Source organism: Aquila chrysaetos, chromosome 19, assembly GCF_900496995.4.
Source record: "Aquila chrysaetos chrysaetos chromosome 19, bAquChr1.4, whole genome shotgun sequence".
Taxonomy (NCBI): Eukaryota; Metazoa; Chordata; class Aves; order Accipitriformes; family Accipitridae; genus Aquila; species Aquila chrysaetos.
Window position 1 is genome coordinate 7,906,115 of NC_044022.1, and position 26,430 is coordinate 7,932,544.

General features: G+C 44.7%; 1 protein-coding gene across 1 annotated transcript in view; it reads right to left on the bottom strand.

Annotated features, from left to right (window-relative positions):
* Positions 1 to 1,002: 1,002 nt before the first annotated feature.
* The window catches only part of FGF9 (fibroblast growth factor 9), a 29,675-nt gene continuing 4,247 nt past the window's right edge, over positions 1,003 to 26,430 (bottom strand). The window contains exons 2-3 of the mRNA XM_030042327.2: positions 22,685 to 22,788; positions 1,003 to 3,915 (exon numbers count right to left, since the gene is read on the bottom strand). Of these exons, the coding sequence (XP_029898187.1) occupies positions 3,670 to 3,915; positions 22,685 to 22,788 (350 nt within the window). The 3' untranslated portion in view covers positions 1,003 to 3,669. The remainder of the gene's footprint in view (positions 3,916 to 22,684; positions 22,789 to 26,430) is intronic.

Below are 26,430 nucleotides of genomic sequence, written 5' to 3' on the forward strand. Positions count from 1 at the left end.
GATTGGTGACAATTTAAGACAATTTTCCTCTGATTTTTCTCCTTCCACTCTCTGCACTGCCCAGCTCTGCTAGGTTTCATCCACCCCACTTAAGTTTGGGAGCACTGCCTGACACGTTAGCAGACGCAGCTCAAAACCAGCCCATGCAATAACATTGCTCTGAATCTCCATCACCTTTCTGCCCACGGTGCTTGCCCAGACAGATCTGCTTCAGGTGAAATGCTGATGCAATTCTTACCGAAAAGATATCCCCCCGCTTTTTTTCCAATTTAGCAAAAGACATAGAAAATATTGATGGGTTTGGTCTTCCTGGAATTTTCTCACACCCTTTCTAGGAATAAGAAAGGACATCTTTTTGCAACCCTGTTATTACACATGTGCATGGTTATAAGAAAATGCTCTGAAGGGACATCAAGCAAATAATACCAATTTTCAAAATTCTATAGCAATGTATTTATACAAATTACAGAATTCTGTATGTATTTACACACCATTACAGAATATCAAGTAAATAACACCAATTGTTCCTTTGTTTCTCCCTCAGATTTTTCTTCAAGTGAGTTTTAGTGCTTAAGAAAGGTGCCAGATGGACAGCACTAGAAAATGAAGACTTTTGTTTGTCCAGAGCACAGGAGGAGCGGCACTGCAAGCCTCCCCGCCTTGCCGTGTCAGCTCTCTCCAGCCCTGTTTTAGCAGGATCACGTAAGGAGCGGGAGGACATCCGTACCCCTTCACGCCTTGGCAAAGGAGCTAAGCAGCACCCAGGTGACCACGGCTTTGCCCATCCCCCGCCAGAAAACAAATAGAAATAACTCATTTTACACAAGTGCCTGAACAGAATCTGTTGTTCGCTACCCGAAACAGGCCGAATTTGACCCAGTGAACCTGCAGAGAGTGGCGAACTGCCAACTCCTGGACCATCCAGTCTCGCAATAATGCCTATGTTGAATTACATGTTTCTATATTTACATAAAGTCAGTATTTACACACCATTACGGGTTATTCGAGTAAATCGGTTACAGTTTATTTATATGGACTGCCATAAACTCATAACATTTTTCTTGGGTTTAATCCTTTCTTTAGAAAAATACAAAAAAATAAATTAAATAAAACATGTTAACTAGTAGTAATGACTTGCCTATTACTAAAAATCCAAGTCAATTTAACATTAAGACTCAAACCATGGCCTAGTATTGTGGCCTCAACTCATAGTATTTTTAACCTTTGTGATGAATTTCCCGGTGTACGTCAGGTTTACTGACAAAGCAGAGAGTTGTAACCTCCCCTCCTTGCGGTAGGATTGGTCTGTTTAACACTGAGCAATGAACCCTAGTCCTCCCCAGAAGCTTGCTTTCTTCTCCTACGGTCCGGCACGGCTTTGCACCGCCCGGACAAATGATTCGGCACCCGGTTGACCTGCAAACTGCCTGCGGGTCTCAGCAGCTCTGAAGGGTTAAAAACAAACTCGTGGGCCGCAGTCGACGGCTGTAAATTCCCAGGCAATAACAGTCCCTAGACAAGTACGGCTAACTGTATCCTACAAATCAACTAACGTAATTTACGTATCTTTATCATTCATAAACAATTATAATAAAATGCCACGTTTTATTTAAGATTCCTGATACCGCTGGTTGATACGTGGCCCCTCCTACCTGCTCGAGTACAGAAAGGTCACGTTCATTCAGGACACCAAGCCAGAGGTTATTCCAGAACAGAATTATGCTTCAAATAATATATATCACATGGACAAGAGTGCCTTAGAGCAAAAATTACTTAATTACGAATAGGCTACAAACTTATGTATAGCTCCTCCAAAGTACGTCTGTGCTCAGCCTCCGTGCCTCTGCGGACAGCCAGGGCTGTCAGGACCAGCCACGCTCCCGACAGATCCCATGGCAAAGGTTACACTCAGCATAATGGCACCGGATTCAAATCCTAAGGGATACAACAACTACAAAATGCATTTGTCATACGGACCTTACATGATTTTTCTCTCTTTTTTTTTTTTTTTGCCTTTAGGGTACTGGGGAAAAAAATGCCTCTTCCTAAGGGTTAATTCCCAAATGGTAACTGCTAATCAACGTGTTTGCGTGCTTAACATAAAATGCTACAATCCCTTAAATATTACATACTGTCAGCTCACTTACGGTTCATGAATATTTGAACATACTTTAGGAAAAAAAAAAAAAAAACAAGTCTAATACTGTCCCCCTCATTGTCATTATTGATAGAGATTTATTAGTTTCATTTTGCAAGTTTTACTTTAGGAAGGGTGCTAATATCATGTATTATGACAGTTCACACTGAAAGCAATTTTCCATAAAAGATGTTACAATGACCCCTATGGAACTTGTATAATTTCATAGTAGATAGTCAAGTGCACAAGTAAACATGTTTACAAGAGTGATCCTGTTAACCTGGTTCTTGCCCTCTGAAACCGTTATGTGCTATTTGTGGAATCTTAAAATTAGTACAATTGTTGATATTACTTATGTTGTTTCTGGCATTCTGCTTTAGGAAAAAAAAAAAAAGCATATTTATCATTTAGCTTTGGTATAATCTGCAATAGGTTTTAACAAGTAGAATATATTCCAACCCCTATATTTTCCACAGCTGTGAAGTTTACAAGGATGTAAGAAGTCACTTTATCAGAGAGGAAATATTACAGACACATAAAAAAAGTTGAAGACCCAGTTTTCTCTTTAATCCTCTGGGGGTAAGCTATGAAACAAGCAGTCAGAAGAGTGAGGACTCAGTGTCATGAGTGGTGTGCATACTTGTACAATAATACGGGCACAAAAGAGATTGTCGCCTTTAGTACATGAGGGTCACTAGAATTTATTATTATTATTACCTTTTTATTGTTTTTTTTTTTTTATCCATGCACCTTTATATTTACTTGCATGAATTTACCACAGGTTCATAGTGGCCTTTGCCATTTTAATGCTTACAGAGCCTAAAGCTTCCAAAATGCCTATCTGGCCTGTACATATTTCATTAAAAATAAACTCTATATAATAAATAAATATATAAAATAAATAAAATGTTGCCTTTGGAATTTCTATAAATAAATTTAACTTTTTATTTTTATTTTTTTACTAAGAGGTCTTTGCTTTAAACTCAGTGGGGTAAGACCCAGAGAGCGATTAACTGAAAAGTCTCTTGTTTAAGTAAGACTGCACCCTCCATGCCTTTGTAAATGCAGCGTACACTTGAGCAGGCCACCAGCCAAAAATCCTGATGAATCAAAGTATGGCAGCTATGCTGATATATGACGAAGTACAACTGATCAAAAATTTAAAAGCGTGTCTATTCCCCAGCATGCATCAGGCCTTCCTCCTCCTCCTCCTCCTCCCCTCGGCTCCTCTCTCGCACGCTCTCACTCCCATTCACCCTCTCCCTTTCTCTCTCTCTCTCGCACTCACTCTCTCGCGCTCCCTCTCGTACTAAATCAAGCGAGTGGGCATAGGCTCTCCTCCAGGAGGACAAACCTTTAAGTGCAGAACAAAATCAGCATGTTCCATCCAAGCCTCCATCATACATTATGCATGCGACAAAGTTTGGCAACAGTGGAGCTGATGTGATGACACAGCTAATCAATAAGAACCCACCGCATGAAACCTTTATAGTGGTTACTTTTTAAGGGCTCAAGTGAAGGAATTGTCTTTGTCAACTTTGGCTTAAAATATCCTTATATAGTTCCGGTACTTTCTCAGGGTCCACTGGTCTAGGTAAAAAATGTGTAAATTTTTGATGCCGTTTAGTCCTAGTCCCTTCTCTTGGAGTCCCATCTTTATTTAACGCAACGTAGTATCGTCTTCCAGTGTCCACGTGTTTATATAGATTTGATGAATATGTGTTATACCAGTTTTCTTCAAACTGCTCTCTGAATACACACTCCTGGGTTAATTTTTCCTACAGAAAGAAAAAGAAAAAGCAGTAAGGAGATAGATAGCCACAAAAATAAGCTATTTTTAAAAGAATTACTATTTTCACAGCTTGAAATCAGTACCTCCTTGCTCAATTCGCAAAATGAACCATTTCAACATTCCCAGTTTCAGCTGGGTAAAGCTGTATTGCTGGGTATTTCATTAAGCAGTCACAAGGGTGGATAACACTATGTGAAGCAAAAACAATTCTCCAAAAGCCACGTTGCCCAAATCAAAACAGCAACAACAAAACTGAAAATAGGTATTTTAATTTCTGATCATTCCCAAGCAGCTCATAAGACATTACTGGACTCGCATAATTAATTGCTTCAATCATGAGTGCAGGCATTCAAATAAACAGACATAAATAAAGAAAACTACAACTGGTTTGCAGGGCTGTAATACAATTCAGGGCCTTAAAATCTCTATGTCTTTTCATTGCATGGAGATCTTGATGCACTTCATTAATTTTAAAAGATACAATTTACTACCCTTCTTTTGGTTTATTATTTGTATCACGGAACCACAACCCAAGAGAGCATCAAACAGGAGCACAAACCCCACGTGCTGAGATGCAGTTAGGCAAGGAAACTCCTCCGGGCTTGCTTTACTAGGGTTGTCCTCCTGTCCTACTGACGGGACCCACTGAAGACATCAACCATTCATGAGATTCCCCCTGCCACAGACCCCCACTCCTTCCAGTTCACCCACTTATTCAGTCTGTGTGTACCCCTCCACACCCTCTTCGTCTAAATAGATGGGGTTTGCTTAAAAAGCAGCCACCCGATAACATGATTCATTTTAGGAAGGACTCACACAAGTGACTGAGCTGGAAGACTGGAAAAAAGGTGGTGAGCTCTAGCATGGGAGAGCTGATGGAAAGCTGGGAAAAAAATGAGCCTGGAAATAGTCTTTTCATCTGGCACAAAAAATACTATAATGATAATTTAACACATTTTTTGTAACAAGAGCTCTCACTTGAATAGCACTCACATTGACAAACCCAGCTTCCAGCTGAGGATCCATTTCTCATTCTCACAAAGCTCCACACCACACAGACTTCTGTGCACGTATTTTATAGACATTAGATCTTAAAACAGTCCTTTTCGAAAGATACACAGAGAAGGGAAAACGAAGACCCAGGCCCAGACGCAGCAGAGCACTGACAGCACCTAAGCCGTAAATGTGTGCCTGAACGCAACTAAGGAGCCGCAGCTCAAGCTCCAGTGCCCCCGAGGAGCCACCATCCATGGCTTAATCCAGAACTTCCCAAAACCCACCATCGCCAAAGCTTGCAGCTTGCCCTGGGACTGCAGGCGCCTTTGGGGCCGCCTCTGCTGCTCAGGACTCGGCTCACAACCTTTTCCCAAAGCGCTGTGCTTTCAGCCCAGGCGTTTCGCTGCCGCGTCGCACGGCAAGCGCGCTGCTCCCGGGGTAGAGCTCTGCGGCCCGCCGGGGTGGGGGACCAGCGTCCCAGTCGGGTCCACGGAGCCCTACGCGCCCTACAGGAGTCACCCAGGAACCATCCCACGTGGGGAGAGCAAGCCAGCACCCCTCTGCACCCCTGCAAAGCCAGGGTCCCCCTCAGCGCCCAAAGGTTTGGGATTTGGAGGTTTTTTTCTAAATGCAACCTGTGGCAACTCCGCTAGGCAAGAAAGGCAGCAAGCAAGCAGCTCCGGACTTGCCCTTTGACGGGCGTCGGGAACCTCATCACCCCTCAGGAAGGAGAAATCCCCAAGAGGACCGGGTTTTGGATGTTGAGCATTCACTGCGGCAGCGGCCACGTCCCCGTGTGGACGCGGGTGGCTGTGGCTTGCGCAGCTGCAGGAGCAGCCGATGACGGGGCAGAAGACAGCGGTCCCAATCCTCACACCCTCTCCTGCGGTTCGGCCGGAGACTTCCCTCCCTGCGGGTCCAGCTGAGCAGCGTGTGCGGAATCACGAGCACGTGCGCAGGCCGGCTGTATATAACAATTTATTTTAGAGACGTTTCTGACTATAACCTTTTTAATGTGCAAAGTAGTTCCAACACAGCAACACTCCACACTGGTTATAGGGAAAAGAGGCACAAATCTGTTTACATTAAATCCGTATCCATGGGCCAGATCCTGCAACCTCCTATTGGTAATTGCCTCTATGTTCTTTGACAGCTGGAATATTACTGGACCTCAGCAGCAGCTGGAAGTTACACACATTGCAGTAGCCCCCTTGTACAGCCTCAGTGTACAAACCATTATAAAAACTATTCAGCTGCTATAAAGATTGTCTTTAAGTACAGCTTTCCTTAGTGTTTTCTTTTGCATGAGGTTTAAAATCACTTCGTTTGCTTTAAGGCAGAAGCAGATGCTAAGGGGTATTATATACTGGGCCTATAGGTCCATGGGGAAAGAGAAACTAATTCAAATTGTTTTCCTGCTCACAGAAGGCAATAGGATCACATGACAAGCACTGCAGAAGCACTCCCTGCTAAAAATAGCAACATTTTAGGAAGATATTTCAGTCCTGTCTTGAATTCATTAATTATTCACTTCATCTGCATTTTTTTTAGCATCATCATAAATTTCTATCTTTGCAAGAACAGTACTTTCCCGTGCCCTGAAGGAGAAATTTTAAAATAGCCTCTCTTTATCTGGCAGGTTTGATGGATCATGACAGTGCTATGGTACGCTTAACTAGCAGACCTTGAATAAGGGGGTTTGCATTGTACTGTGCTCTGGATGAGTTCAATGGATTTCAAGCTTACAAATTCAATCTTTATTTTACAAGCTTATCCTGTTTTTACTTTTCATCCTCTTACAACACAGCCACATCTCTTTTGTCCTTCATCAAAATTCTCAGAAATTCCTGTGTAGACAGCAGGCGAATACTTTAACATGAACTTGACAGAGCAGTCAGGATGTAGGTTCAGCTATGTAGGGACACTAACAATCACACTTTCAGAGAAGTGAAATAATTTCTTTATAAATTCATCAAACTGTTTCCTTCTAGGACACCTAGAAATTCTGGTTGTAGTCGGAGACCACTGGAGTAAATCGGTGTCAGTGACTTTGGATCAGGCCCTGTAAATAATGTGGGGACCAAAATCCCAGCATATCCTTCTTCCCAGGCCCTGGGAGATCCTTACGATAACGGCTCATCTAGTACCACGACAGACAGAAACCATTATCTGCTAGGATAGTCATCTATGTGCAATCATAGAATAATTAAGGTTGGAAAAGACCTTTAAGATCATTGAGTCCAACTGCGAACCTAACACTGCCAAGTCCACTACTAAACCATGTACAACCACAACACTACTTAACGCTAGCTTACACTCATGTTTTGAGTGCACGTGCCTTTATTCAAGCCAGAAATGAGCATAATACAGGGGTGAGGCTGGTCCACCCTGCCAAAAAGCACCTTCTTGCCTCACCAGCTTAGGACGGGAAAGTCTTGCTGAAAGCCAACTCTCCCAGTATGCGAAGGAGACGGTGTTTCCTGATCACAAGTGGCTTGCGTTTCCCCTTCTGCCTATGACTTTCAGAAAGTCCCTCTACACACAATCGAAAATCAAGGTTTAGCCCTAGAATGCAGTGCTTTTTGCATACTTTTATGCTAGCAACTGACTCCTCTATCATTTTTGCAGTGCCAATATTTCCTTGCACCATACTTAATGTCACCAGACATCTTTCTTGAAGGCTGACACAAAAACCAAACCTACCCAACTGGAACAGCTATGGCAAGTAACCTGCATTCCTGTGAAAGGGGAGGCTGCCTGCCTTGACCAAATCATTTTAATTCAGGGGCCAAGTAAAAAGGTGACCTCAAAATTATATAAATCAGATGTTGCACTACATACCACACATTTTCTGTGAGGACTGTTCATAGAGTATTCCACTACAAAGTGATTGATTCTCATTTTACATTTCCACGCTTTACCTGGGTTTTTTTTACCCTGTTATTTAAGTTGGAACATTCAAAAAATTGAAATATGCAAAGACACACATATCCAAGGGCAGAAACCCAAGGCAGGCTTAATTCAGAAGTCTGCTAATGCCTGGTCAGTGTTAGCAAGTCCAGAATCCCTTTTCCTTCCTACGTTCTCCACCATCTAAGCAGGGAGAAAAATAATTATGTTATCCTATTTCCAGGCAGATCGATTAAAAGTGAGATTGTAAATCCATAAAGTACTTAGTTACAGCCACCACAACAAAAGATTTGCCAGCTTGTTTAAAAATAGATATCCCTGTGAAGCAGCTAATTGGAAATAAGTGGAAATAGGCAAAGTACATGTACACTGCCCAGAGAATGGTTTCATGACTCTAAAGAATGGTAAGACATTTGTGCTGCTTAATAGTTGAAAGCACAGTAGAGTCCTGTATAAAACACATCAATATTCTTTTTTTCTTTTAAATAACCTAGCAGAGCTAAAACTCCAATTTATTTTGTAACCTGACAAAAGGAAACCTCTTCAGACCATCATTCCTAAAATCACAACAAATACATTTCATGTCTAGCAAACTCTTCTGTTCTGTGCCATGTATAGTTTTCCCTTTTGCAAACTGCTACACTGACTCAATAGAGACACTTCTAATCCAGAAGTCCAAACAACTATTAACAAGAAGTATATCTGGTGGAGTCAGCACTTCCTACATACCTGCTGCACATTATCACTGTGTTAATCCACCCTGTCGTAATAAAATCATGTCCTAAATAAGTTCATGCAAATCCTTCATTATGGCTATATGACGTTAATCAAAACTGGATAGGTATTGAAGAGAAACAACAATAACAAAAAAACCCCTATTGTCTTCCAAAGTGGTTTTCTTTGCTGATCTGCCTGCAAACAGACATATTTTACACGCAGCTGGCCCTTCCTATGCTGTAATGCAAACAGCCTCTGGAACATACGACGTTCAGCTAATAATTAACACTCATGCAGAGTTGTCATAAATAAAGGTGCAGTTTAGCATTTGCTGTGGTGTTGCCTGATCTCCCACGCTAAGCCTGTTAGTCTCTGGCTGGGTGGGCAACCTCCAGCCACAATGAGAAGCCAAATACCGGTGTCCGAGCAGCACCGCTTTCCTTTCCAAGTCAGACAGCAGCGCGAGGCAAGCCCTGCACATTGAGTGTCTGACTTGGTGAATGTCACAGAGTTTTCTTTGAACGGTTTCTCCAAGCAGTGTTTTTTTCAGAATGCTTTGTTTAATAACTTGACAGAACATGGAAAAAAAGAAGAAAAAAAAAATCTGCCAAAAGGACTAGCTGACTCTTTTTTTGTGTTTGTGTCAGTGCTTCTCCACGAGCACTTCAGAAAGACAGCAGGAAACCCTGCAGGGCCAGAAGGGAGACCAAGCAAATAGCCAGGCACCCACGCTGCCACTCACGTGCATGTCATACTCCATGGCACTTTGTGTAAGATGAGGGAAATTAGGCAAGGTGTCCTGGCAGAACCACAGTTGGGCAATTGCATTCTCCCTACCTGAGGTCACCTTGTACCTTCTCAGAGATGGACTATTCATCTTAGTTTCTCCTCCTAAACTTCTAGTTAATTTGTATAAAGTTTTTATTATACATAAATCCCCACTTAGCCAAAAAAAAAAAAAAAAAAAAAGTGTGACTGTTCTGTACTGCTGCCACGGAGCGGTTATAAGAGTGCTTAAAGATTAATATCTTTCATACAAAAATCTTGTAAAGTTCCCAAGACCTGGCAGGACCTGGTCCCCTTGGGAGCGTTATCATCAAAAACCGCAATAGCTACACAGATCCAGACACCGTGGTGCTTCCACGTCTCGATGAAGGCGGCAGAAAAGCAACGCTTCCTGAGCAAAGCAAGCAGGCTCCAGCATCAACAATAAAACCCCAGGAGACTGTCAGTGCAGCAGGGATTTCATTGCTTCTCCCCTTTGCCCCATTGCCCTCTTTTCCCGCTCCCTTGCTCTCCACACCATCATGGACCTCCTCTGGAGGGACCACACTGGGATCCAGCACTACGCTATCCCAGGGTTGTCTACAGAGCCCTTCTGACATGAGCTGCAGGAGGATGAGATGCCAATTAAGCCTCCATCCATTTTTGCCACTGCCAAATCCACAGCTCTTGGTTTTACTGATATCCACTCCTTTGAGATTTCGAGTTTGCAGCATCTGTCGAGCTTTAAGCAAGCCCTCCCTGGGCATGAAATCATTATAGGAAGAGCAACCCCACTGCGCCTGAGCTCGCATCTGCCAGCACAGGCTGCCCACCAGCAGCCATGCTTATGTCCGTAAAGGTTTGATTTAGATCTGCCCAGCCAAGTGCATTAGATGAAAACTCATTTTCACCTAACACCCAGGGTCTGCTCGTGCTGCTGTTGGAAGTCATGACAAAGCTCCAGGGACAGGCCTCGGGCCACATCAGCTGTCACAGCACCATTTTTCTGGAAGCTGAAGAGCTTCCTTCACGCCACAACAGAGCAGGACCAGGACGAAGTCAACTCTTAAAAAAAAAAAACAAACAAGCAGGTGTGTTCCCCTCCCGCCCGCGCCAGCAGGACCAGGCCCACACTGTGCCATTTACTAGTTACACTTCTGACCTCTATTTTATTTTTGGTTTCCCTGGCACAATCAAGAACTGCAGTCATCAATGTTATCTAAGCATCTAATTCATAACGCTTGGCTGAACCCTTCCAAGAATCAGAAAGCAAGGTGGTATGCAATCTGATACGGGGGCCGGAGCCAATTTTTAAAGAAGACAGGAGAAAAGTTCCCATCAGCTTCAATGGAACTTGGATCAGGCTTGCAATGATAAAAAGGCAACAAATATTTTAAGACACTAAAAGAACCATTTCAGGCACGCTCAGATTTACTGAAAGCTGTAACTTGACCTACCCCGCTCCCCACTCCACAAATTCTCTTCTATCAAAAGACAACGTGTGTGTCAAACCAGGGCTGTCATCCTACAGCTACACACACACTCTTTAGCCTGAAATACCAGTTAAGCTTTTAACTGAATAGAGATTTTTAACTAAAACATGCTTTCCTTAAATACAACTAAGATGGAGCATAGCATCAAAGTGTTTTGTCAGTATTTTTTACTTTGTTTTGTGGTTCTCTAAGCACAGAACACCAGGTTAAAGGAAAGAGAGCCCTCCTTCAGCAGAAAGTGCTGCCTTTTGCAAGAGCAGCTAAACTCACACGCATTGTAAACTCACACAGACGTTGTAAAGTGGGTGGTAAAAAGTACTTGATCTGCAGGAGTCTCTACACTCAGTGAGTACCCCCCAAACTGGATTTATCCATCATCAGAGAAGCACCTTATCCCCCAGCTACAAGGCATCATCACAAAAACAGCAGAACGCTAGGGCCCTTCATAAAGCACTTTGTCACAGGGACCAAATAATTATAATACATACGTAGTGATAAAAATGTACGCTCTAAAAGTACTTCATGTTTTATTCTTTCAGCAAGATGATTTGGTCAAGGACTGATGAACAAAAGCCTGCCTCTACATTTTATTGCTGATTTTATGTAAAGCTACCTGCTAGGTACTAGTTCAGAGGACAGGGATATTACTGACCATGTTGTCACTCTGGATGGGGGTCATCAAACACACAAAGCATCACGGGCTATCGCATTTTGGAAAGATCCTGTCCTACTCACTGAAATGCCAAACATCCACTGGAGTCTTGGAAACCAATAAATTTGCCAGAGAGATTTTAAAATCTACAGTGCTTTCGTGGGCAGTGCAGAAAAGGGTTGGCACTCTAAGATCTTTACCCAGCAGGACTCGATTGTGTATTCAGTTTAAGTTGTTTAAAAATGAGACCTTTTAGTTTCCCCCTTTTTTTGGACACAAAGGAAGGACAGCATTTCAAAGAGCTGCTGCTGAAGAAAAGATGTCACGTTTGCCCTTTTAGACAGCAGTGCTCCTCCGTTGGCAAATATTTCTCATAAGCGGTCTCTCCAGAGATGACTCTGCACGCTTCCCCCGTTCCTTTTCCCAGAGGCAACCCCACCGTAAAGTCATGGATCTAGATACACAATTTTTAGTATTTCACTTTCTGAGTAAGACAAAAAAGATTTCCGTAAGATTTCTCAGAAAATCCACATATTTTTGGTGTTGCTATGCCCTGACTTAGGTTCTCAGTGATACAGCTGACCCAGCCTTTGGGAAACGCTGGAAGAAGTGGGGTGGCTGTGCTCCTCCGCAAGCCCCCTGCTCCTCACACACACAGGCACATCAGTAGACCTGTCTTTCAATGGGTCAAACTTTAGCCATGCAGTTAATTTCAGGTTTGATGAAAGAAGTTGTCAATCTGTCTGAAAAAAAATATATAATAACAACTTCAGCAGAACTGGTGACTGAAGAGCTCAAAGACCAGGCGATTGGTCTACCAGGTACCAGCAGCACACAGACCTTGCAAAGAATTCAGATTTTTAAAGTATAAAGAAAAAAAAAAACCAAAAAACCCCGATGACTTTGTTTAAATTTTACAACATTTGTATAGTCTAAAATGACTCAAAGGATTTTCCTGAAGTCTTCCCCAATAAGTTTCCTATTCTGAGTACAGATGATACACTAGACGCTGTCCTAACAAAGGCATCAGCAGGCCAAAATCCCCCTTGCTATGCAAAAGCAATAAACATTTACATGTTAAAAGACTGTCTTTAGATTGCAGACTCTCAAGGGCAGGAACCCTGTCTAGATTTAGGGGTTTAAGATGATGAATACAGTAGAGCTCTTATCTTGATCAGGGTCTCCTGACCCAACCATAAAATTAATTGGTGGTTTTACAGGAGCGGGTCCGATCCTGATTCCATTGAAGTCAATGGCATTTCAACCGTAATCGAATCAAGTCAAATTCTCCTGAGTCACAGTCACCTGCATAATTGTGTTAAATTTGAAGAGTAAAGTTTAGCAGATTAAAGATGGACAGCCTGCGCCAGACCTCAAAAGCATGCAGCATCCACACCAGAAGCCAAGTTTTTCCTCAGCAGCAGTCGTGGAACACGAATATAAAATCTGATCTTCAAATCAAAAGTAACAGCAGAGGTCTGCCTTTATAAAAGGAATGAAAAAGAAACCAAAGGGCTTTATAGAAGGGGGAAAAATGGATTTGCACTGTAACAAGCTTTATTTCTTAAGCTTTTTGAATGTGACACAAATGAACTGCATTACTGCACATCACCAAATCAGCCTGAGCACATTCAAGCTGCAAAGCAAACCTCAACCTAGACAAAATACCTAACGAAGTCCCCGCAGGGCAGACTTTTTCTACTCTGTCTTTGAAAATGATGAATGGTAAAGTGGGAAAGACTGCCACATTCACGTCCCACTGGCTCCTGAGTCAGAAACAGAGCACATCAGATCTTTATCTGATGCAGCGAATAATCCCCAAGCATCTCGCAGTATGTTGCTGCTGCTGATGCTCTTTTAGCATGTCACTTCAACACAGTATTCTCAGATCAGCTGAAGACGCTGACCCTTTTCACACCTCCGTTATCGTTAACACGGCTAGCTCCAGAAACGTGCAGGGCTGCAGCGACTGCGGAGCTACACAACTGCAAACAAGTGGACCTGAAGACATTCAAGCTGAACATGCCCCACGCTTGCTCGCTGGGTAGGATTCGGGTTTGCGATGCAGTTATGCCACTTTAACAACTACCCGCTTTCGGCAGCGCGGTACTCAACCCCTCTCCCATCCCACACTGCGGCCGATTCCCCCACTGAGCGCTAGTGCTTGCCAAACAGGCAACAAGCCAGTTCAGGGAGCTAAACCGGCAGAGAAGCAACCATACAACAACAACAACAAAAAAAGCAAGCTTTCTTGTGTGGCTTTAGATCCCTAAATTAGCCTCCTGAGAGGGTCAGATGAGCGCTGGTGCCAGAGCAAGGAAGGAAGCAGAAGCACGCAGCAGAGGCAGGGAACCAGGACTGCCCTTTCTGGAAGGGGGTTTCTGCAAAGTGTTAGATCACCTTGGCTGCCTCCTCAAGCAGCACCTCCAATCTCCCATTTTTGTAAGAATACAAAATTCCAGACATCTTTAATTAGCAGAAAGCAAATCATTAAATTAAGGTTTGAGTAGGATCTTGCTTTGCCAAAGCTTAGCTTTATATATACACACATATATATATCATATATGTGGGAGATATGCTAATATTTTCCTGTTCCAGGCATGTAGTGAGAATCCAAGTTCAGCACAGAATTGCAGACCAAAGTAAGGACATCACTGAGGGTTTTCTCTTGTATAAAATTATCCTCAGACCTAGTAAGCATCTGGAATGAAGTCCGCTGAGGAAAACCAAAGACCTGAGGAAAAGTCTAGTATCTATCCCACAGGACACTATTAGCAGGTGTCCCTCTTTGGTGACAGGTGTTATAATCTGTGGAATTCTGATTTAAAAAACAAACTGAAGCCTGTGTTTAAGAAGAACTACAACAGCTGCAGTTTCTCGCAGAGCTTTCTCCCATATTACCTGCGTCAAATGTATGGATTCATCTATCAATTCTTCCTACACCACTACCCACATCTCAAAAGACCTTTCTCTTCTACAGAGCCCTTCATACCTTGCTGAGTGAGTTGCAGTTTCTGCTCTCATCCCCAACGCTGGTACCTGTGAAGAACACCATTTAACAGTACCCAGCTGTCAGCAAGGCTGCCCATCCAAATTCAGAGAGAGGCTGTCTGCAAAGGTGAAGTAGAGGAGGTTGTAGACAAATCTTCCCAAGTAACTAAAGTTTCAGGGCTTTTCTCAGACCTACACCTTCCACAAAGAGAATGTCCACAATTACAAAGCTGTTTCCTACCATACAGTGCAGAGAGAAAGCATTTATGCTTCATCTCCCACCTCCCTGCAAAAATTCCTCGGGCCAGCTCAAAATCTCACTTCCTCATGACCTGAAACTTCCTCATTCTCCAGCCTAAGCTTTCTTGTGACCTGTTCAAACCAATTCATTCTTGTCCTCTATTTCAAGGACTTTTTTTCTCTCAAGGACTTATTTTCTCTCCTTGGTGTTAAACCTCAATATATTTACAGAGACCAAGGGCATTTTCATTCTGCAGGCTAAATAAGCCAAGATCTTTAGACCCTATCTATCATTTGATAGTCTTTTCATCCCTCTGATCATCCCACCAAGCTCTTTCTGCACCTGTTTCAGTTTCAATTCATCTTTTTTAACACAAGTGACCAACTGCACTTGGCATTTACACTAGATCCTACCAGTGCCATATGCAGTGGCATCGATAGAGTTCTCCCTGAGCCCCATTTTGGGCACTTTAGGTCACCAAGTCGCTTCTGGGAGGCTGCCTTCTGTGCTGAAAATGCTTCCCAACTTTGCAACAATTTCAGTAACACGCTACTACTTTTTTATGACAAGATGTTTAATGTCCCTAATAAAAGGGAATAAAACCAGTCCAAGGACCAATCCATAAAAACTCCACTAACAGCTTCACTCCAGTCTAATACTTTTCAACACTCCCCATTGCTGCCTTCTCTTCAGTTTTTTCACCATCTATCATACAAGTCTTCTGCTAACACCCATTTTACCCACTGTAGCAAATGCTCTCTTCTGCGGGCCATACCTAACACAGCCCTGCAAATTAGCACAACCATATTTCCCATTTCTAGAAAAAGAAATTCCTACCAAAAATAAAATACAAGGCTTCCTTGAAACTATTTATCCGGCTTCAGTAAACTCATCTTGCACGTACTGCCAGGTCCTCCTCTACTTTTTCATTTAAAAGCGTGTTCCTGCCCCCCAAGCACAACCCAAGTCAGACTGATAGCCCTCCAGCTTCCTAGGTCGTGCCCCCGGCCAAACACAAACCACGTGGCCGAAGGTCCACAAACACTCGAGGCTGGCAAACATCTGCATTGCCTGGGAGAGAAGCAAACCCTCCCTTGCCGCGCTTGCTCCCACCTTTACAGCACAACTTGCGGTGACCCGGGAGGGAACCCCTGCGGCTGAAGGCAGTCCTTCTGCTTGGCCAGGTTGCTCTCCAGTTCTCCGCTTCAACCCACCGGGCAGCAACACAAACACTTGTGCCAGCAAAAGGGAGGGGATGGACGGTCGGTGGGAAAATAGCCGCTTCTTTCAGCAGCGGTGTCAGCTGCCCCCGCTCCCTTCGTTCGCCACACGACAGGGGACCCCCCAGCCCCTCTTACCACCCCAAGGAAACTAGCAGAAACGCTGGCTAGCCCAGTCAGCAGCCACAGTCAGGCTATATTGCATTTACATTCCCGCCTGAATACACCATGTTTGTAAAGACTCCTGTTCCCTTTTCCTTTATATAGCTTAAAAAGTTTTTGCCTTATATTTTCGTATACATTTCAGGGCCCCAGTCAGCTTTTTTTTCAGCAATTTCCATTTTATCCCCATGCTTCTACACCTCTAAGATATGTGCTCTTCTGCAACCTGCCCTTCTCCCATTCCTCGCAGACCCTTTGTCAAGCACCCACAGCCTTTTAGTCTCCAAATCCTTCCCAGCAGTTTCATGCTTGCTGGGATACCGTTTCCACGGGATTTCTGCATCTCTGACAAAGTTTCAAGCTTCCTTCACATTCAGAGCCATAAGCACCTTTTTGAACTGGTCCCCTTCAGATCTCAAAGTTTGGCCTTTCAAATTAACTACAGGCCTGCTTCTTGCAACTCTTCTGTTTAAAGCGGATTTACTCAGGAAGACACGAGTGCTGTTACTGCTAAAAGACACCATTGGGTTTTTGATCACAGGAGTGCCAGGTTTTCCTGAGCAATGCTGCTCACGTGGAAAGCCTGACCACTCCTCGCAACTCAGGTGCCCCAGGAACTGCCCTCTGCCTCTCCACTATTTGTACCAGTTACCAAAAGGCACTTCATTATTTTACACCCAAGCATAAGGGTGTTAAACCTGCTGCCGTAGCCATTATCCCTCCTGGGATTTGACCACTCTCAGCCTAGAAGTCTGCGCCTTCACTCAGGGAAATTCCATTTAATTAGCCCTCCAAAAACTGTTGTGCGCCGCAACTGTCCTGTTTCCAAGCTCACCTCAGCCACAGGTGCCTGCATGTACACGGATGGGCAGATAATCCAGATTATTTAAAAAAAAATAAAATCAATCAATCAGAGGCATATGGAATTGCTTTAGATTGGAGGTGTTTAACAGTAACAGGAAAGTGTGAATGATACTGCAGTGTAATTTATTTATCTGTCCTATTCTTAGGTATCTGTAGCGACCATATAGTTGACCCAAATGCTGTTCCAAACATGCACCTTCAACCTGTTTTTTTCTTCGCGTTGTTTCCGTGCACCTTGACCTACCATTTGAAGGGCTGAACAATTCCCTTCCCTTATTTGCATGGGAACATAAAAGATATTTTTAGACTGCAGCAAAACATATCCTTACCTACACCAAGCAATTTTCAGTAAACTATGAAAAATTGTCCCCTTTTCGTCAAAAATACTACTGTTCACCCATCTTTGTAGCTGCATAGTCCTTCCAGGACTGTGGGGACCCAAACAAAAGCACAAAATACTGCAGGTGCAGCCCTGCTGGGACAATAAAGAGGCATATCGTCACCTCCCTGCACACTTACTGGGAAAACATGTTTCTTCAAGGACAGTACTCTCTCTCTCTCTCTCCTCCTCCACCTTCTCCCCAGTAGTTTTAGGAGCAAAAGGCATGTTTAGTGTCCCAAAACCATTGGGACAAACAAGTTTTCAGTTAATTTTTTGAAGGACAGCAATTTATTACCCTGTTACAAACAGTCCTAAATCTCACTTTGCTGCACACATGCTGTAAGTCTGAAACCCAGCGGTGAGGAGCCTCCCTCCCTGGCTCCAGATCTGGGCTCTTCGGCTCTGTCCCAGCTGCTCTGTGGGCACATAAAGCCTCTCCCTCTCCCCTCCCCTCTCCTTCCAAGCACTCCTAGCCCTCTCCCCCTTCCCCAACAACTCCGACATCTCCCCTCCTGCCTGCCTCCTGCCCCCTGCACAGCTCCCCTTGTAGCTGCTCCAGATCTTCCAGCTCCCAGTTTTCCTCCTGAGCATCCAACCTGAGCTGCCTGTTGCCACCTGCCAAGGACACAAGGAGCAATGGAGACACCAGCATTTCATAGAATCATAGAATGGTTTGAGTTGGAAGGGACCGTTAAAGGTCATCTAGTCCAATCCCCTGCAATGAGCAGAGACATTTTCAACTAGACCAGGTTGCTGAAAGCCCCGTCCAACCTGACCTTGAACACTTCCAGGGATGGGGCATCCACCACTTCTCTGGGCAACCTGTTCCAGTGTTTCACCACCCTCACCGTAAAAAATTTTTTCCTTGTATCTAGTCTGAGAAGAGGAGCAGGGCAGTTCTGTGTCCATGGGAGATCGGTGGAGCAAGGATGCCGGCAGTGGGATGTAGCAGAGCTCTCTACTGCAGGAGAGCCTGGGACAGCGAGGGCAGCTGAGGCGATGATGTCCCATGGTCCTGCTGTGCTCAAGGTAGCACAGGACTGTCTCAGAGGACAGCTTGCAGTGCGAACCATGGGTACCCCGTGGTTTGGGTGCTCGTCACTGCCTGCCACGTGGGTGCCAACTGTTGATATTCCCAAGGGCAGCGGCGCAGGGCAGTGTGAGGGTGGCGACGGCCCACGAAGGCCTGAATGTCGTGGGACTGATCAGAAAGACCTCCCTCACTCCATGGCATGGCACCGAGGAGCACAGCTAAGGCACATTTGCTAACACTCTTGCCAGAGGTGTTGGCAAGAGCCGTTTGGCACTCGGGAAGGAAAAAGGTCTTCGTGTCTCGTCTTAACACCCTTCGGGTCCTATCTGTAGTTTGGATTTTTCCTCCTCTCCAACGACAAGCACAGTAGCTGTTGTGAAACATGATGAGTCATAGCTGCAGGCTGCAAGGGGAAGGCAAGGTAAAGGGAGAGCAGGAACAGAGCGAGACGGGAGGGAAAGCTGCTGCCACTGACCAGCCTCCAAGTCATCGCTACGTAGCTACCACCGGCTTCTCTGCAGAACCACATCCATACGTCTTCAGCTTTCCCTGGCTGAGTCCTTGGGATGAGGGAGAACTTGAGAACAGCCACCCTATGTTATACGTTGCTGCCTGAGAGCAGCATGAGAGTCGCTGTGCTCTGAACCAGAAGATGCAGTAGAAACTGCTCCCTGTAACGGTGGCAAGTTGGGAAGAGTTTGTCAGGCAGCTAATCTAGGAGGAAAGCGACACTTTGAGAAGGCCAAGAGGAACATGTCTGGATCAAGATACACTGAAACTGCCTTTACTGTTGCCTTTCATGAAAGTTGGCAGCAATCTCCCATGCTGGCTGCTCAGCTTCGCCATATGTCCCATCTTCAGTGGCACCACAAATATGCTGGGAAAAATCTTCCTGTGCCAAATGTTTCAAACACAAATATAGAAGGATAGAAGTCTTTTAGGTCTCTGATTTGATTCACACCTAACATATTTTTCATGGAGTAATTTGAATATAAATATGATAGTGTCATAGACACAGGGCATCTATTCCGGCAGTGTCAAGTGCTGCAGTACTGAATGCCTGCAGAAACACGCCTGCTTAGATCCACAATGCTGATGTAGAGCAAGACCAGGTATTTCTTAGGTTGCTATTCAGTTGTGCATAGGAAACAGTTTTCCCACCTTAGAAAACACGTTCAGAGCCTCATAAGTGTACCTGCTCCATGACGAAGCTGGTGCTATTCACAGCCCTTAATGAAGAAACCAAGACAGAGGGACCCACCTCCCAGCACAGGCAGCACAAGGACAACTTGCTGGTGATACAGAACAGTTCAACTCAAGTGACCGCTCCACTTTATTCAGGTGAAAAACTTGAACCTCAGCCTGTCACGTATCAGTCTCGAAACTAATTTCAGTTAAACTGATCTTCTCTCTCGCAGAAAGATAATTCTGTGCTGGATTGTGCCTTGCTTCTGGTTCACACTGCAACATTTATTCCCATCAGAGAATCTCATTTTCAATTAATTGCTTTTTTTTGACCAAAACCAAAAGCAAAACACTGTCACTTAAAAATGTCCAGCCAATTCTACACAAAAATCTGCTCTGAGGCCTGCTTATCTCAGTGTTTCTACGAGAGCTGACAGTTGCTGAAATATAGGCACTAGGATTGCTAGTGTTGACAAGGCTTTAAAGCATCATCACACTGAGTAGCCATTAGAGGTTATATTTCATTGGAAGTAATGTAATTCAATTACCATCACTCTTCAGTATGTCCCATCTCTGGAGGCTGACAATAAGCCATATCATCCATCAGATTTTAACCTGAACTTTGCATTCTGGCCCTATAGATTGCCAGTTCTCCATTATGAATGGCTTCATATTTTTAGCGTCATTTCTTAGGGAAAAGAGGTTATCCAATTATATTGTACATCCATCTCCCTGCCTGTCTGTCCTTCCTTAGCTTTTCAACCAGTTTCAATCAGGAGGCAAAGGTCTTCAAGAAAATTAAGTTCCTATCAGTTTTGCAACTAATCAGAGGCAGGGTAAAAAAGAGAAATCATTTGCACGTCCCACTTGGGAGTGGTGAGCTATGTAATCCCTGCAAACTGACAATCCGGTGAGCTTGGACAGCCAACGCTGTCTCTTTCTCCATGCAAGAAACACAAAAGGCTGGGGAATTTGTGTTACTGCAGGGACAGAAGGTCAGGGAGACCCATGTCTTGGACTGAGAGACACGAACCCCTAGGAAAGCAGGCTCCTTTAGAACTGCTGCTCATGGAGCAACTATTTTATTAATGCAGCGAGCTTAGCAATTTACAAAGAATTTCTTGTGCATATTTCTTCAGCAAAGAATGTTTTGAGTAATTCGCTCTGACAGTCAAACATATTGCAAACACAAAATATAAATTGCACAGAAAAGTGATGTAACATTTGCTTTCCCAAGTCTATGCATTTAAGCTCTATCAATAACCACATTTTCTTTTTCTGAATATCTGATGTGTACAGTAACTGATTCACTATGTTTATCTGTTTAAACGATTACTCTTACTGATGATTACCAACATTACTGATTCATATTACTGTTGTTGTTCTGCCTTTTTGCTGCCTAACTGAACCATAAAAGTACTCATGACTTTGCCAGTTCTTTATCCCATTCATCAGCTGCACAAGGATTGTGACTTATGACAACTTACTCACCCCTCACGGGCAACTTGTTTACATCCGTCATTGTCCCCATTCCCCTTCTCTCTTCCTCTCCATCCTTCCAACCTTTTCCTCCTCCATATGGCCATTTATGCTAAATCCCTTTTCTTTGGTCTTTCCCACTCACTGGTTCTCACCATCTCTTCATCTCCCTCTCTCCCATGTCCACACATTCTCCATCCCAGCCTTGCCCCTCATTCTACCACCTCTTTTTCTGCCTCCCACATACACTGTCATGATCCGTACCTTCTGCTTTCCTCCCCTGATCTGCTCTTTGCTCAGAAGACAGTCCCCTTCCCCTCTCTGCCTTCCCTCTCTCACACAAAATGTTGCCAGAAAGGTATCAGTGAACCTGGACACCCCTATAAAAACACTTTTTCTGGACCTTCCTGGTCTCGCTTCCTCACACTCCTCCATGGATCACGTTATACGAAAGCTGGAATTGCCTCTTACTCTTTCTGTTTTCACCTGCCCACTCATCCCCACCTTCTCGCGTTTCCCCCCGCTCTCACTGCTGTCCCACTCAGCTCCCTCCCCACCCTTTTCCCAGGTACCGTTACTCCCTTCTGACACGGGTATCTTCAGCTACACCCAAAGCCACTCTCTACCACTGTAACTCCTTTTGGAGTGTCTCTCTTGGCGACGTTTACACCATCAGTCGACCCTCGTCACCTTCTCCATGCTTCTAATGAAGCCCAGTGAATACACAGCCTCCCTTCACTTCAAACGGTTGCTTACCCTTCAAACCCGCCATCCTCTTCCTCGAACACAACTGCTTCTCTAGTCCTTGTCAACTTCGGAGGTTGATACTTTACTGCTAGAAGAGGCTGCCTTCTACTATTTGGGGAGTTACCCGCTCGATTTCAGATTCCCCCTGCCCACGATCTACCCAGGGTGTGAACCGCAGTGTACGTCAGACGTCTCAAGTATTCCCAGGTGAGGCTCACATCGCACACGCACACGCACACACGCTCCTCTGCTGCAAGACAGCCCGTGGTGCCGAGAAGAGTCACTCATCAGCTGCAGGTAGGCTGGTTTGCCAGCCTAACTCCCACGTCTGAAATACCAAGTTTTACTCCTCCCTCACACCCGTTACTCACTCCTGCTGCCATCCCTCAGGATGAACTTTCCGCCAGCTGAGCTTTCAGGACAAGACCACCAAGCCTCTTGCCCTCATTCCTATACTTTTTATAACTTTTATCCAGGCCTATTTCTCATTTTCTCATCCACATGTGACACCCGTTACCTCCCCCTCCACTTTCTTTTGTCCATTCCTAGAAAGCTCTCTGCCTACGCACAAAAGGCAGCGACTTTGTCTCTTTTCAGGTCTCTACTGAAGGGACACGTTTACAAATCTTCCAGTACATCCTTTACTCTTCAGTGACCAGCTCTGGCCACCAGTCTCTATTGCTTGTATCTAAATTGTCATCCATCTGTATTATTACTCATTCCTGATTTTGTCACCTTTTCCCTCACCCGTATTTGTTATACCACCCACAGGGTCTTGTTTCAAATTAGACTGCAAGATATTTAGAGCAGAAACAGTGCTTGTACAGCACCTAGTGCAACGGGGGCTTCTAGGAGTTAGCAAGTATTTTTCCCACAGAATGTAAGGATCATGACTGCCCAAGGCTAGCGGGAACTTACCGAGCCGTACAGTTCCCCTTTCTCATTCATTCCAAGGTAGAGTCCACTGTCGACTCCTCGGATGCTGACCAAGCCCACTGCTATACTGATAAATTCCAGTATACCTATAAAATGCAGGAAAAAACAAACAATGTACATATTGTTTCCATTGAAAGATATTTTTTTCCAGATGTGACTGATCCCTGAGCGACAAGCAGCTATTTTCAAAGGCGTTTTCCCATTTTCAGAGTTGTTTGGAGGAAGATGAGGAACAAATGAATATATCTTAAAGTACGATACTTGGAACAGTGAAGTCCTTTGCGTCTCTGCTAGAATGATGCATTGCAGGCACCATTAATGTACCAAATTAAAAGACTATTCTCAATCTTTCTCATCATCTCTAAACACAGATCTAAAGCTCAGTCGTATTCTGATTTGCACAACAAATAATACATTAAAAGAAAAAAAAACCCCAAGTTTTTAGATTGCCAAAATTAGCAGTATTAACCTATGAAATTTGTCTTGCAAAATAAATTCTGAAAAAATACATTTGAATCAGATTTGTGAGATAAAAACAACTTACACATGGAACCAAAAGATCTACTTCCAGGCATCAATGAATCAGGAATATGGGGAAAGATTTACTCACAGTATGATCTTCCAGAGGCTTGAGAAATGAAAATCCTTAGTATAGTCCAGAGTCTCACACATTTCTGTCTAGATAGTAACCATTCTCTCTGGTGTGTTATTTTTTACTCATCTCAAATTCAAAAATTAAAATATTCTAAACCTAAGTAATAGTGTATAAATGATTAAGTCTTCCCATGCACATAACAGCAAGCTCACACAGACATTTGTGCACTAGAGATAAGAACATTTTGCAGAGAGAAGCACTGCTTCCGCAAAGCTCCTAGGTTCAGCATCAATGTGCATGGTACAGCAAGTACGTGTATCAAATATCAGCTCATCTGGTTCTGAGGGTTTGGGGTTTTTTTGGCAGCCTTCCCTGCAAATTGCTTACCTCTTCAGTGAGGATGCTACCAGCCAAACCTTGCATAAACCTAGAAGTCTTGTGGAAAAAATGGAAATTGCTTCCTATTTGGAAGCACTCGTGTAAGACTGTAATGATCTCACAGGAGTTATCCAGCAACATTGAGAAGCACACTGCTGTGTTACGCTACTTTCTGAGCCACAAAATAAAGCAGAGAGTAGCATTTTCAATATATTTTGTGAATTTTCACATCTAAGCACACCATGTAACTATTTTTAAAGCTTATTGGAAACTACATTTACATGAAATAATAAAACAGTACAGTACGTGTTGAGCCTCACGTGGACAATAAAAAAGCACTTTCATGCATTTTTGGAACAATTAATTTGGCATCTCCCACAAAATAGTTGTGCACTAATCAATAACAGGCATAAATCTAACACAGCACAAGTTGAAGCCAATAGGGAAAATTTATAGCCAAGCTAATGTAAAGATGAAATGTATTCCCTGTAAGGGACTATTGATCATTACCTTATATATTATTCAGTACTACAAACACCATAGTCTTATTGTTTTGATAATCCTGTTTTAGGGCCTGGGCATCTTAGATTATTCTCTACATATGCACAAATAAAAAATACTGGGAGGAAGTATTTTGTAGTTATGGATTTTTTTTGAAGTAATAAAAAGTGGTAGCATGCTGTTTATCTGGTATACGTAGTATCTCAGATACAACCGATCCATTGAAATCATTTAAACATTCCCATTATATCTGGACATGCAATACTTGCAGATTTCTTACTAAGGCTTTTTCTGTAAAGCTTTTACCAAACTATCATATTACCTGATACACATTACCAAGCAATTTTAACTGAGGTTAAATCTTACGTTAAGTGTGTATTATACCATACTACAGCTAAGTTAGTAAATCTGGCATCTTTCACATCAGTATAAATGTAGACTTTAACTGCTGTCCTCATTTCAAATATTTGGGTGCATGCTGCTTAGTGTGTCAACAGAGCAAAACAGCACTGTCACGTCCTATTGTAAGTGCAGAAGATGAATTTAAGGTACCTGGCAAAGAGCATCCACGTGTTTGAGATCAGAATAGAGACTGATTTTGAAATATTTAAAAGCCTATTCACAGCAAGTTTTATGTGCCATGCTGTTAAGTCCTTCAAGAGATTATCTGGGGCCAAGCATGCAGTCTTACACAAGTCTTGCCAGTTTTAAGGATTGCATGATTTGGCCCGATGCTCCTTTGAGTATTTTCGCTGTATAGTTTCTATAATATACAGGTAGTACTTAGGACCTGAACCAGGTATTAAAATAGATATTCCTCTTCAAAATGAGGCTGGGCCAACTGAAAATCAGCACAGCTCCGAACTTTAAAAGCTAGGGCCCTATTCATAGATAAAAATGGGGAAGAGAAGAAAAGGAGGGAGGCAATAACTGTCTCAGTACATAGGACGCTGAGTATCTTCTCGTCAGACACCGAGCATTTTCTTTAATGAAACCACTTCAAGGCAGAGACCCCGCTCCTCCGCAGAGAGGTTAGGAAGAAAGTTTTGGGGAAAGTTATGCCTTACACGTCCACACCAGCCCTTCACGCACCTTCTTGCACGTGATCCAACTGACCACGCTGACCGGCAGCAGGACGCCAGCCCGACCGCGAAGGCCGGTCCTGCTCCCCTGCCAGGCTCGCAGGAGAGAGGAGGTGGGTCACTCACACAACGGGGAATGTTAACTTCCATCTAGTTTAGCTCCGGTGAAGAACGGACCTACAGAAGCATTTGCCTTGGCTTTAAGCAACGGACATCTCTGCAGCTACACATCTTTTTGTTGCTGCTGTTCCGCCCTTTGCACATTTTTGTCTTTGGCTATATATAGCCTCTCTTTGTACCGCTGGATTGAAGCGGTTTCGCTTCCACTTAGCACCCTAACGCACCATCAACGGGTACGGTGAAGAAGCACCTCCGCCAGCCGCTTCTTCGTACGGCTTCCCGGGGAAGCCGGTGGAGGGAAGCAGCGGCGGCCCCGCAGGCGGAGCGCGGGTGGCGGGGGCCGTGCTGCCGCGCCGTTCGCAAGCCATCCTTCGCCCCGGCGAGAGCGGAGGGGCGAGGAAGGCAGAGCCCTTGGTGGCTCGGAAGCCGCCGGCAGGTCAGCCCGGCGACGGGCCGAGGGCAGGGGCTTCCCCGGCGCCCCCCTCCCTGCCCCCGGCGCCTCCCGCCCGCCTGCCGCCGGCCGGGGCTGCGGCGCTGGGCTGGGCAGAGCGCTCCGCCGGGATGCGTCCCGCCTGTCGCAGCTGTCACCGCTCCGCCCGCTCCCCCCCAGGATGCCAATTAAGAGACGGGAGCGCAGACAGCCACAGCCCCCCAGGAGGCAGCAGGGCCCTGCTTCGGTTTCAGGCTCTCGCAGCGCACTTGCCCCCCCCCCCCAGCCACCCCGCATCCCCTCCCCTCTGCAACCTTCAATAGCGGGGGAGGCTGCGGGGGCTGCTCGGCGCCCTTGCCTCTGCCTAAAACCTGGCCCCCAATTTCCACTCCCGGGGGCCACAGCCCTCCGCATGCATCACACACACACCCCCCCCCCCGGCCTCCCAGGTCACCCCGGAGACAGCACGGGGATGGGGGCGGGCAGCCCCGGCCCCCCCGCATCCAGCAGCAGAAGGGGCGGACGGCCGCAGGGACCCCCCCCCCCCCCCGGCCGGAGCCGCCCCCCGCGCCCTCCCCGGCGCCGAAGCCGCCTCGGCAGCCCGGGAGCCGGAGCAGGCAGG